The following is a 15,021-nucleotide window of genomic DNA, read 5'->3' on the forward strand; positions in this document are numbered from 1 at the left end:
CAGCTGTTTTTTATGGGCAATTCATACGTTATTTTCCTTTAGCTCTTGTTTTTTTTCTCTTTCTTTTATTCGCTCAGCAGTCAACTGTGACGTAGATGCGCAGAACGAGAATTTTTTACTGTTTTCACACAGAAACTTAATGATCTCATTTCACCTGCTAATGAAATCGTAAATTTTTTGCTTTCACACAGAAGTAACTGCTCGATTAGTATGAAGGATGAGACAGACAATCATGGCGGAACGATACAAGGTGTGAGCATGGTGACATACCTACAAACAAACAAAATTCCATGTACTTGCGTCTTAATGTAGAAAACTGCCTTTATTATTCAATAAGTCGTCTGTGTGAAAATAGTATTAAACTCGTGAATGCGCAATCTGGGTAGGTGATTTGTGGTGATATACCTACAATCATAAATAATTATTTTGTAAATCGATAGACTAATGTCAAAATCATTGTAAATCTTACCGAGTAGCGCAACTAACAGCTGATCGCTGAAAATGCGCACATTCACACGCACAGTTCTCGACTCAGATTCAAAAAAAAACTTTAGATTATTTAGCTCAAATTTTAAAGTGAGATAATCCTTACGAATTTATATATATAGAATATATAAGGCGTTTTTGTTGTTATTAAAACAATATTTTTATTTATATTAAAGCTTTTATCATTTTTTTTTTAACTTTGAAAAAACTCCGAAAACCATTCCTTCATTATATGTTATTCGACTGCCTATTTCACTGCCTTCCACTCTATTCGTAACAATTCAATTTAAGCTGCCAAACTATATAGTAAACAATGGTCAAAATAGTCCTGTACCGGAAGTTGAAGTGTCGAATCATTTAAAAATTACGAATCATCTGATTTCTGGCAGTCATCTGTTCATGGTGCCGTCAAGATCCTACCACTATCTTCAAATCCACCACACTTAATTTATCAGATGGCGCGACGCGCAGTGCTGAACATACCCCGTCAGCGGCTTTTTCATACCATGGCGGAACGATACAAGGTGGCAGTATGGTGACATACCATAAATAAAAATTCCATGTACTTTGTTGTTTTAAATTCGATGGTCAATTGTCAAAATCCTACTGCGCCGGAAGTTCATGTATCAAACGAAATAAAAAAGTTTATAATCAGCTGTCCCCTGCTGCCACCTTGTATCGTTCCGACATGTTTCATATGTTCATCAAAATTCGGCAAAAGAAATACGTTAGCGGTGAAATGTGTGACAATTTTTAATTTATGATATATAAAGGTGGAAAAAAGTAAAATATATAGAGTTTACGAAAGTGTGCTTTATTATAACAAGGTACGGCAAATTGCTTGAATAACATAGAGGAACAACAAAAACAGATGAGCGCAACGAGCGTTACAAATAATTCGATGCCAGTGAATCCAATTCCTGATACAAGAACGAAAGAAAGTAAAGCTACAACAACAACAGAAAATTTAACAGACATGAATGCTGCTGGAGGAATATCGGATACATCTGACAAGGATATGGATATTGAAATAATTGAAATACCATCAACAAAGATACTAACAACATCAGGAAAACTGAAAATCAATGAAAACCAAAGAGAACAACCACCACATAACGCCAAGTTGATAACGTCAAAAATATCTGGAGGCACCAAGCAAATCGATCAAGATATACCAATTATCTCGATATCAGATGGTGAAGATAGTGCAGGGCAATCAACGCCAACAGCTCAAAAAGTGAGTCGTAAACGTGGTAGTGGTGGCGGTGGTTCAACAGCTTCTGAGGATGATCAATCATTCCGTTTGAAAAGACGTAAAATTAAAGTGGCCGGTGCGCCGAAGATGCCATTAACTGGTAGGTGATATGTGTAAATGTATGAAATTTAGAGGGCTTGATTTGTTGCTGATTATATGTACAAAGGATTTTTTTTTAGTTGGAAGCATAAACAGGCCCAGTCAGCTTTTGTTTCCTGTATATTGAAATTTGTGTATAAATATGTATGTATGTTATGTATAAGATGTGATATAAAGAAATCCTACAATCGTATATGTAATTTGTAGTATGTATATGACTATAAATTATGAATACAAGTTGGCTTTCTGTAGAAGGCACATATCTCTAATAAACATACATACATTTTATGCATTTTAAATTTAAAAATGCATGTCAACCATACATATAGGTGCATGAGTATGTACATGCATATGCACGTTTTCATATCATTCGCAAATCAGCATGCCTTTTTAACAGTGTTTTCCTTTCTTCCGCCTTTGTTTAGGTTATGTTCGTTACATGAATGATCGTCGGGAGATTCTTCGCAAGGAATTTCCAACAAAAACTGCAATGGAGCATACAAAAATGATTGGTGAAGAATGGCAAAAGATGACAGAGGAAAAAAAAGCGCCCTATATGAAAGCAGCAGAGGTGGATAAGCAACGGTGAGTTAATAAGTAATCATTATACTTGTACAATGGTAGGGAGGTGGTTAAAGAGGTTGAGCACAGAGCTGACATACGATGACATATGCTGTGTTTTTGAATATTTGTATATAAGTATGGCGTATGAATGTACAAGTCGACATAGGAATATCCGCTTACTAATATACATATATATATATAGGCTCTAAATATATGTATTTAATTATCTGTGATTGCATAATAGAATGTGCAAAGTTAAATTTATTTATTTATTTAAATTCGACGCAAACACAAAGCGGTCGACTAATTATTGTAATAGACAGATATATATGTACAATACAGAGCCATTCTTAAAATTAGAAAATTCAAAAAAGGTACATAGAAAATTTGTATGTTATAAACATTTGACATCGCATTGTATAAGAAAAAATAAAATTAAAATATCAGGCTAAACATAAGAGTATAGCAGTATGTAAAGCAGCAAACGAAAATTCAAAGCCAATGCAGTTATACAAATCATTGTACCGCGAGCACCAATGGCGCAGGGGATTGTTTCTAGCAAAATTTTGCCGGCATAGAGGTAAATGAAAAGGCACAAAATGTCTGGACGCCCTAGCAGGAACCGCAAAATTTAGTTGACTGATTAGGTCAGGGGAGTCAATCACACCAATGATGAGCTTGTGAATGAACATAACGCCAAGTAATACTCTACGATTCTCTAGAGATGGCAAATTAATTAGAAGAAGTCTATTCCTGTAGGGTGGAAGATGAGTACTTGATTCCCAGTTGAGACCTCGTAATTCAAAAATTAAAAACCGTCTCTGGACCGACTCAATCCGATCAACATGGATTTGATAGATCGGAGACCAGACACATGAACAGTACTCGAGAATAGGACGTACCAGCGAGGTATAAAGCAGGCATGCTTAACGAACGAAACGATATCATTTCGTTACAATAATCAACGTTAATAAACGAAACGAAGTCACTTCGTTTCGTTTATTAACGTTAAGAACGTCAAATTAACGTTAAGCATGCCTGGTATAAAGGATCTTTGTGAAATAAGGGTCATCAAACTCTTTAGCCCAACGTTTGATAAAACCTAATACACCAGTTGCTTTGTTTATAGCGGTTCAAATATGTGTGGTAAAACTTAATTTCGGATCAAAAATAACTCCTAAATCAGTTACAATAGATATCCGCTCCAAGGGGTCGCCGTTAAGTGTATAAGATGATAGGACCGGCTTCACACGGTGAAAAGTCATTTGCTTACATTTAGAGTAATTCAAAAGTAAATTTGCAGTACACCAGCTTTGAAATGAGTCAAGATCGGCCTGAAGCTGATTAAAACAGAACAAGTTCGAAGGCAGATATGTGTAACAAAGTTTTACATCATCTGCATACATAAAAACTCTAGAATATAATATAACCTTTGGTAAGTCGTTAATGAACAGGTTAAAGAGTAATGGACCCAAATGGCTACCCTGGGGCACGCCAGAAGTTACATCAAACGACTTTGAAAGATTGTTGTTAAAGAAGACTCACTGAGTCCTATTTTCAAGATAACTTGAAATCCAACTTAATAAAGGCGCTGGAAAACCCAGAAGATCAAGTTTGGTAACTAAGAGCTCGTGATTAACAGAGTCAAATGCTTTACTAAAGTCGGTGTAAATTACATCTGTTTGTTTGCAAACTAAAAAACCATTCATAACAAAAGACGTAAATTCAAGCAAGTTGTTCCGATGAACAAATCCATGTTAGATTATCCAACCCATATTTTTATAAAAAGCTGAATTATAGCTCTGACTGCTATTTCACCAGCAGTTTATATGCCTGTATGTATGTTCGTATTGTTGTTGGGCAACTTTACATGCTACTTGGTAGCAAAAAGTATATGCATATGTATATGTATACATACCTCTAAATACCAGCATGCATGAACTAATGTTTATGGGGTTTGAATTGTATAATGCGAAATCAAGAGACATCACATGCATTAAGTACAAATATTTACATATGTATTAATAGTAGTATTGTTTTACTAAACATAAGTTTATTATGTATGTATCAACTTGCAGATATGGCTTTGTCCTCTAGCGCAACGTATTTGATCTAATCGGCTTAAGCCGGGTGGTTTTGTTTTGTCGCAGACTGTAGATACATATATATATACAGATATATGTATTTATACACATATAAGCGAATAAGCAACCAAATCTATATAAATATATATATATGTTTATGTATACTCAATTGCATTGAGATAAGTATATATGTATAAAGTAGGTAAATGTATATTTGCAAGTGTACATAATTCGCACTCAACATACTTATAACTGTATATAATCAATACATATTTACGTAGTAGATACAAGAGATAAATCATTATGTGATAACATATTACCATCTGCACTAGCTAAGTTTGTATTTGTATTTACATATTAAATTTTGGCAAAATTATTTTATAGTGCTAGTCAGAACAGCATAAGAGAAAAAAAAAAAAACAAAAATTCAATTACGCAATTAATAAACAATATATAATTTGTAAACTAGCCTAAGCAGGCAGAACAGCAATAAGAATAAATGAGACTTTGCAGTGGTAGTACGAGTTTCAAAGAAAATTTCGAATTTCATATCCACAGTATACAATTGTGGCTGTATTGAAATTTTTCATTACATTCAAATCATTTACTCAAGGCTACAATAATTGCAACTAACAAAAGTTACGGTTTGTTCCAGTTTTCAGTAAACGTTTCGAGTTCGTAAACTGCCCAAGGCTGTACACCACAAAAAAAAAAAAAATACAAACCGATCGTCAGTAGACCTACTAGAAATGTTTTTTGCTTGTCTGACCAAAAAATTTAATTTTTAATAAGTTTAATTATATTTTATAAGTTGCACATTGTAAAAAAATAATTTCATAAAAGTTCTGAGCAGCTAAAAGTTGGTTTGGGGCTCTAAAACTTTTACCTCGCTCCACTTTTGTAAGGAAACTAATACTACTTTCTACCTATAAGTATGGAAAACACACGAAAAGGACGAAAAGGTATCTAAAAAGTGACTGGGCGCTACATAAACAATAATAACCAATATCTCAATATCTTACAATATAATCCCAAGGCCGTCGGTTCTATGTACCGGAGCGACTCGGGATTTTTCCCGACCAAGGACTGCCATTTCAGTGTAACCCCATTTAATTTGTTGCGTCCCTCCCACAAATTGTCATCCTCCCAGCAGCTCCTTGCAGCGGGACTGCTCCATATTCTCTTGCTCCGGGAAGGTATCGAACCCAATCCGGGTCCGTCTCCTGACCCCGGTCCTGAGAAATGGTTTTGCTGCATCTGCCGGAAAAGAATCTTTTTAGGACGGTCATACTCTTGTCAGTGTGTCTCGTGTAAGGGATGGTTGCATCGGACATGTTGTTCTGGGCTAGACCCCAAAACCAGACGTCCACGTAACTTCTATAAATCTTTTGTGGCTCCTTGCTGCTCACGTCCTAGGACGTCCCGTAGTCTGCGTCATCTCCGTAAGCATTTTGAGGAAATGCGGCACCTGAGAACTCAGCCGTATGAAGCAAAAAAAACACAAGCAGATCCTTGGTGAACTCCACAAACAGGGATCGGACCTTTATGCCAGAAATTGCCCGGCGAATCCAGTACTCAAAGAACAGTACCCAAAACTTACGGAAGAGGAACGCATACTCCCCAGGGAAACGCGAGTCACTCTGGCTCAACTTTGTTCTGGATTCTGTAACAGGTTAAACTCTTACATATCCAGAATCAACCCCGACATACAAAATGTATGCCCCGCTTGCAATGTGCTCCCAGCTGACACCAACCACCTCTTCAATTGCAACGTGGAACCAACGCCTCAACACCCCTTTCATTATGGTCCACCCCTGTCGAAACAGCAAGTTTCCTTGGACTCCCTTTTGAGGATATTGATGACAATTTGTGATCGGTGGCAGCTATTAGGTGGGGCGAAACATTGATACAACAACAACTAAACATAACTGTAGTCCTGAGAGTTTATTCTCACTGGTATACAATGTGGAAAAATGAATAGAGTGTTTTTTGAGGTGTAAACGTTAATGAGCGAATGCATGAATGCCTCTTTATTCAAATATTGTCAGCTTATTTATACTAAATTATTCTAAACACATTCTTACATACATATTTACTTTAAGCATACATACTTACATACATATTTACCTTAAGCATACATACTTACATACCTACATTCAACTCGACACAAAATATGTACCTACACATCTGTGTTGAGCTGTGACTTCTGTGGGAAATGCAATGTCAGCAAATTTGCCGGAATGCAAATTTGGTTTGGTCGTGCGTTGTACACACGCCTGTATTAAATCGTGTGAATTGCTCTGTCAGCAACAATTAGCAAATGCCCCTTTTGTGTTGATGAAAATTTAGACTCTTTTTGTTATAGGGTAGCATATTAACTAGTTTTCTTATTTGGCATTTGGAGAATGCATGAGCATTCTATTTTTATTTAGTTAAGTATAAATTAATTCTATATTTGGTATTTTATGTTTGTAGGTTAAAAATTTACTTATTCTATTAATTTTAGTCTATTTTTGTGTATTATTATTTTCTTATCATTTATGATATTGATATTTTTTTTTTATTCTACAGGTTATTAAAAAAATTATATTTCCTAGCGATATTTTCTATTCTACAGGGTTATTAATAGAATTATTTTTCCTATTGATAATTTCTTATTCCGCAGGTCATTAATAAAATTATTTTTTTATTGATATTTTCTATTCCGCAGGTCATTAATAAAATTACTTTTCCTATTCTACAGGGCCCTATATATCTACTATCTATTTATCTAGATCCAAAAATCCTATTATCTAAATTTATGACCTCTCTAAAAGGCGAGGTTTTCCTAGATGAAAACGGTTAAACAAAGTTTTTTGTATTGGTAGTCCATTTCAAATTAAAATTGAAACGTATAGAATAAGGTAATGGTTGCAGTCATCATTTTTTGAAAATTGACATTGATCTAAAAGCGGGATCTTTGAGCGTATGATATGCAGTAGATTGGGTATATTCAGTTGCTGCTAGAGCAAGAAGTAGTTATATAGTGATAAGTGGTTAAACCAATGGGTACAGTGGATGCAAAAATTTTTCATATCTTTTCTTATACCATTTTTCATATTTTCCAGCAATATTTTTATTAGATCTTATGTGTCATGCGATTTTCTGGGTGGCCTTCCAAGATGGGATCATCATGATATTTATGAAGAACTTCTTTAATTTCTGTCCACATTTGTCACATGCATAACTTCTGGGGTTAATGCAAATATTAGATCTTTGAGAACTTGGGTACCTATTTTATATTAAAAAAATATGCTTGCTCGAGTATTCATTATTCTTGACGAATTTGTCTCCAAAGGGACAACTGTTTTTTCTCTTACAAGTCCTAGATTGTCGGCATTTTTTAGCCTTGTTTAATATTGTCCTAAGTCAATAACTTCCTCAACAAATCTGGCTGCTTGTATTACGCTACAAATTTTCTATCCTTTTGGATGAAAACGAGCGTGACATGTCTAATTGCAAATTTATTTATTATGCGCTTTATTTATAATAAGGCTCTCTTTGTGACTTTTTGTTTTCTTCATTCTGGCTGGTTTTTTAGTTTCCGATCTTGTAACTTTAGGTATTTTGAATATTTCCACTTACGTAAGGTTTTTAGTCAAGCATTATGCTGCGAAAAGTTATTATTTTATAAGGTTTGTGGTATAAATCTTCTACCTTACAGCCTTCATAGATGTTATTTTGATTAACTTCTATGGAAACTACTACTGTGAATTAGCAAATTCTTGAACTTAGACAGTGCTAATGAAGCTGTCTTAATAAATTCTTCTATTGAGTGAGGCATTTTGCAGTGATTCATTTGTAATTGTTTACTGTTCTTAACGAAATTGGGTTGAGTTTAGAGGTTAGGGTGCTAAATTTGAATATTATATCAATAGCACGATTTCGCCTCTTTATTCAAATATTGTCAGCTTATTTATACTAAATTATTCTAAACATATTCTTACATACATATTTACTTTAAGCATACACACTTACATACATATTTACCTTAAGAATACATACTTACATACCTACATACAACTCGACACAAAATATGTACCTACACATCTGTGTTGAGCTGTGACTTCTGTGGGAAATGCAATGTCAGCAAATTTGGTTTGGTCGTGCGTTGTACAAACACCTGTATTAAATCGTGTGAATTGCTCTGTCACCAACAATTAGCAAATGCCCCTTTTGTGTTGATGAAGATTTAGACTATCTTTGTTATAGGGTAGCATATTAACTGGTTTACTTATTTGGCATTAAAATTGTTGGCTGTTTACACTACACTGGCCAAATTTGGGGAATACCGTTGAAATGTATCTGAAATACTCTGAACAAACAATTATCAGCCCAAAGACTACAACTTCAAAATTATGCACCTAGCTTATCGCGCAACTAATTTAGAAGTTCCCTTTCTACTACCTCGATTCTCTCGATCGCAACTGGACCGAATGTGAAAGTTTTTACAAAATACTAATCGTTACATTGTTTTTGTTTGAACGAATTCGACTAGTTTGTGATCTAAAGCGCGTAGGTAAAAATTTCATTGGACGGACTGTTGTTGGAAAAGTATAAACACAATTTAAAAAATTTGCTATTTGGTTGCTCAAAGCTGACTGTCGGTGATGCCACGGTATTTAAGCGGGACTTACGGGCGTTAGTTAGAAATATATCTTCTTAACAGTAAAGCATAGTTATAAAACTTTGTTAAGTATCTGATACTACCAATATATCTGGACTATGATTTCGCGATACCTTGAACTAACGAGTAGCTGAAATACGTCTACAAGACTGATTTATTGGACGATGGGTTTCGAAGGATTTCTGTTATATTTCAAAAAGTTATATTGTGGCAGCTAGAATGCGTAGAAATAGTATGCTAGGTTCTATGGTGTACATAAAACCGTATAGGCATGATGACTGAGGTTTCAATTAATCATTCGCTGATTCATGGGCTTTACTTGAGTATTTTTATATCTAAACTATTTGTTCTTTTATTTATTACTAAACTGTCTTTTTTCTCGTCCTTAAAGCTATCTTGCCGAATTGAATACGTTCCTCAAAGAGCATCCCGATGTGTTGGCTTGCGAATTGGCCAAGAACAAACAGGTGCGCAAGAGTCAGGGAGAACTTGTTAAACCTGTTCTAAAGGAAAAATCGCAATCAATTGGAAACATAAAATCACCAAACAAAGAGACAAATACAACCAACACAAGCGTTACCAAGGAAACCACTCAACACAATACCGAAAAAGATAACTCTACACTACCGAGCCAAACTACAGCCACAGCAACAACGGTGGATGTTAGGAGCCGACGTAAGCATACACCGACACCCACACTCACTAATGTAGGCGGCGCAACTAATAGCAATGCCAATACAAATCACATCAGCACACGTACCAATAACACTAGTAGATTAAGTAGCAACAACAGTAATAACAATCACAGTTTGAATAGCAACTCCAGCAACAATAACTCTACACATACAGCAACAATAACATTACCAACAATTTCAACCGCTAACATAGCTAAATCACTTTTAAACACAACAGCCGTGCCAGCCGAAATACCAATTTTTACAAATGAATTTTTGGAACATAATAAAATATTCGATATGGAATTGCGCACGTTACGTAAATCGAAACAAGATTTAGAACAACAAAATTCTGTATTAGAGAAACATGTTGAGAATATGAAATTTGGTGTAGAAAAAATGACGAACGAAAATGATGAATTGGCCGAAAAGAATCGATTGCTGGAATTATATTTGGATAAGTTAAAATCAAAATTGGCGCATGCACTATCTGGTTTGTCCATACCATCGCAACCGAATGGCGCCACAATGGATAATATTGAGAAATATATGAACGATTTGTATAAGATGGCAACGACAAATACGCACGGTCCAGCTAGTTTAAATAAGGCCAAGGATATTATAAGAAAATTAGATTTGCAAATTAATTTGTAAAGCGAGACTTTTTGCTAGATTTCGAAATTTTTATTTAGTTATGGTTGAAGCAAGCTTTGTTATTTGTGTTGGTTGTTAGAGATTGATTTTGATTTACAAAGTACAAATTATGGACTCTTCAAAATGTTTCTATGCAATTTGTGTTTTCGAAAGAGGAATTTTTTTCAATGTAAAAGCTTAAAAAATGCTTTCTTTGAAAGTAAAAACTAAGTTTTCGTATGGTGAATATTTGTATTAAATTTTTGTTTTCGAACAATTTAAGTACCTCATTATGAGCGCTTGATTTTTATGTAAAATCTTTTGAATTGCGGCGAAGATAATTGCCAGGAGCTGAATATGTATAATGCAGGAATTCTAGTTTCGCAGATTAACTTGCAAATTTCGATGAATTTTAAAAATTTTGAAAATATTTTTTAAGAATGTTTTGAAGCATAATTTTTGTATGTGATTAGTAGAATGTAAAATGTTATGTAAAAGCTAAGGCGAGAAATGCCCCCAGAAGCTGGATTTTGCAAGTAATTTCTACACACAAATAAAACCACATGTACAAATCAAATAAAACAACAACATTTTTTATTTACTTTGTATATTTGAATTTGAAATATTTTTCGCAAATTTTTGTTTTCGAAATAGTTTCTTTGTAATAGAGTCTGAGTTTCATTATTGTAGCAAAAGTTAGCTTTGCACATCAATTTGTAAATTTACATGATTTTCAAAAATTGTGAAATGTTTTGTTTATTTTCCAAATTCATTTACTGGTAAAAATTGTTTAAAAATGCACCGTTGAGGTTAATTATTGTAGTTTTGTTTTTAGTTAAGATATTAGCAATATTCCTATATATATAATTTATATTGTATGCGTAATGCCATGCCAAATTCAACAATAAATCGGAATTACGCGTACATACATTTACATATGTTAACATTGGTATTATAATATAATTTGTTATTACTTTTCGTATTATTTAGCAATATTGTTTTCGTATTTTTTAGTTTATTATTTCATCATGTATGTATGTATATATTAAAACAAACCTCTCGTTGTTCTTGTCAGCATTAATTGTATCTGTATCAACATACATATTTATTACGAAGGAATATAATTATAATTGAAGTTAATTTAAGTTAGTTTTTATTCTATTTCCTTTGGAGCATTTCCAAGTGCTTCTAATACATAACATTTCTTTTACAAAATACGCTTATTTAGTTGTAAAATCGTGCTATACTACTTTCCGAAAACAACTATTTGATTTTCGAGAAAGAAAAATATTGAAATATAATCGTTAATACTATAAATACTGATTCATTACGCATTTGTTAACTTATTATATTAATAAGAGTGTTTGATGAAATGAAAAGTAATCACCCTTATCGCGAAGTTCACGCGGAAAAGTGTTCGCCTTCACTTCTTTTGTTCGGGTGAACTTTTTCCGCCTATCGGCAATTTCGGGCGAACAAAAGTTCACTTCGAAACAGCTGATGCTCTATTGCGAATTGACAGTGAACAAATAATTTACTTGCAATTGTGTAAAATTTGTAAGCAAGCATATATTTCCTTAAAATACAACAAAAATATAAATAAAAAATTAATAAAATAATGTTTAGTATTGCACTTAGGTACATACTTAGCAATACAGGAATTTCACTTTTTTCCACTCAGTTTCCGATTGTGCATTATTTATTGATTTATTTCTAATAATAAAAGTATATATAATTATAAGAGTATCAAATTTCAAAACATAAAATTATTTACGCCTGTAAAATATAAGTGAACAAATTTGGGTTTCCCCGCTCTTCATTTCGCCCGAACAAAGAGTTGCCGATAAGGTGAAATCTTTTTCGAACACGAAAAATTGTTACGCCACCTCTGCGATAGGGCGAACGAAAACTGTGAATATTTTCGGGTGAAAATAAAACTCGCGATAAGGGTGAATAGCTCTATAATATATAAGTTTTCGAAAATATGTATATAGCGCAATATTTCAAAAATAAAATTTATAAAAATATTTGTATGCTAAAATAAAATTGTAAGAAATCTTAAGTTTTGTGTTCTTGTCCGCAGAAAATAAGCTATTTCGAAGACGGCCGCTAAGTCCACATCAAAAGATTTCTTATACTGAGCCACTTAATATTAAAAAAGGGGAAAAAATATATTATTACAATATAATCTCCTATAAATGCAACATAAAAAAGTCTGTTTTCTTAAAAAAAATTCTCACATATATAATTTAATAAATATCTAATAGGAAACACCTCATGAGCTCTGTCATTCATAAATTTAATGCCGATATCTCAATGAACTAGTTTATTTTTTTGTTTTTTTTTTTTGCAGCTCAAACTTTCCTTATCTTTATGCCCACAAGAAAATATAAATGTTCAAACAAATAAAACATACATTTATTTCATTCCTATAATATACATTTATTTAATTTCTTAAGCAAATCATTTGTTACTTGGCATTTAATTTTTATATAATTAATATAAATAACAGTATGAAATTATTTGTAGTTTAAAAACATACTAGCCATTTAGTTTCAAAATTAATAATTTAAAAATGAATAAATTTAAAATTTAAAAAAATATATCGCACTCTAAATCAACAAGTGTCACAATTCAAAGAAATTTTACAACGACTTTTTGGCATAAATCAATTCGTAAAGGCATCACGAAATCGCCCATATGTTTTATCAATGGCCATAATCTTCAAATTAGGAACAATTGTCAAGTCGGTTTTTGCAGCAGCATTTAAATAAAGTCTGTGTGATTTTGAGTTGTGACTGCTATTGGTTTAGGGTGCGATATGATAGATGAGATATATAAAATAGATATATATAAATATACATATAATATAAATACTGACGAGTGAAAATAAATTGTAACTACTACTAAAATTAAAAATAACTATACGAAATATATACTGAAGTATTTAGTATTAATAATAAAATATTTTCTTTCTTCAAATTACAGAAAACCCATTTGTTTGTATTTCATTGTTGCTGTAAAAACTGAAAAGTTCAATTAATACCACAGAAAAACACTATTTGTTCATTCCTAGGTAAATTGATATTTTATATGTTTCTAACAAAGGAAAATTTGGTGCGTTTTCTAAATACCCCACTATGCTGAATTTCAGAAAAACCTATATGATTGGTGACGAGAAAAAATAAAATGATTCAGAATTCTAGACTTCCGAAAATCGCTAAAAATGAAGACGAGAAACCTTGAAATTTCAGATGTATCTGAGCTTTAATTTAGTGCTAAGGACTGAAACAAGAGCGTGTACGATCAATCAACTTTTTTAGACTTCATAAATTGTTGAGATTACAGGTAAGATAGACAATTCCATACTCAACGAAAATCGCTAAGAATGGTGACGAGAAATAATATAATTTTTAATTATAAGTGTTGTCGTTGTTGTTGTGCTAACAGTGCTGCGACCACTCACAATTTGGCATCAAAGTAATCAAAGTGGTAGTGCGCACACCAAGGGAGACACGAGCCACCCTGATCCAACTTCTTTCTGGATACTGTAACTGTTACTTGTCCAGAATCAACCCCAACATACGTAATGTATGTGCCATAAGGCACCAACCATCTTTTTAATTGTAATGCGGAAGCTACGCCTCTAAAACCAACTTTTCTATGGTCCACTCTTGTTGAAACCGCTATTTTGATTAGTTTTTGGTAGATTACAAGGCTAAGATTGTGTATATTGTTAACGGGGTTCATCGGGCGCGTTCTGGCAAAAGCGTTTACCGATTCTATATGGATTTTGCTTAGGACCTATGCTTGTCTGGATCAATCCGCTGTGTAGACAGGTGCTGGATCTCATCATAGTGCTTCTGCAAGTGTTCCTTTAACCCACTTGGAAGCAGTTGTTTGCTAGGGTGTCTAGGTTTATAACAATTAGGCAAAAACTGCCTGTTCAGTATTTCTTTATGGTATTTAATATTGAATTTGCCGGTTCTATGTATCGGATCGTCTCTGGATTTTATTGCCGTCCAAATACTGCAGTATAACACCATTTAATTTGTTGTGTCCCTAGTAAAATTACTCTTAGTATTTATTTAGTATAGCTTAATAAAAAATTGCTAAGAAATTCTATAACTGATCTATCGCTCCATCAATTCAAGGGGCTAGGAATATTCCCGCTTTGAGGCATGCCTTTTGTAAGAGCCCACTAAAATTCACAAATCCGTTCGATGGCCAAAATTTCATTTCCGCGGCAGTTGAGCTAGTACTTGTATAAGATTCATATTCGACAAAGGACTGCGGCAAATCGAATTCGCCGGGGTATAAACATGGACATAGCATAGCCAGCACAAGGTTTACTTACATAACATGAAGTTTTTTGACATTACTGATGTGTACCCGATGTGCCCCAACATCGACTCTGATCAGTATCTTGTCACAGCGAAAATCCGCGGCCTTACTTAATTTGGGTTACACTTTTTAAACGGGTATGGCCGGGCCAAGCCTGCCAGTCGCTTCTTCGTTGGGACAACGTTGAGGGAGTTTGAGCTGCTAGGTGAGCTAGCC

General features: G+C 33.6%; 1 protein-coding gene across 1 annotated transcript; it reads left to right on the forward strand.

Annotated features, from left to right (window-relative positions):
- The first annotated feature begins 1,171 nt into the window (after positions 1-1,171).
- Hmg-2 (High mobility group protein 2) lies at positions 1,172-13,437 on the forward strand. The gene is made up of 3 exons (XM_067781171.1): positions 1,172-1,841; positions 2,266-2,425; positions 9,546-13,437. Exons 1-3 carry the CDS (start codon positions 1,358-1,360, stop codon positions 10,480-10,482), a joined length of 1,581 nt encoding a protein of 526 aa, XP_067637272.1. The 5' UTR covers positions 1,172-1,357; the 3' UTR covers positions 10,483-13,437.
- Positions 13,438-15,021: the final 1,584 nt, after the last annotated feature.

This window comes from Eurosta solidaginis, chromosome 4 (assembly GCF_040869045.1).
Source record: "Eurosta solidaginis isolate ZX-2024a chromosome 4, ASM4086904v1, whole genome shotgun sequence".
Taxonomy (NCBI): domain Eukaryota; kingdom Metazoa; phylum Arthropoda; class Insecta; order Diptera; family Tephritidae; genus Eurosta; species Eurosta solidaginis.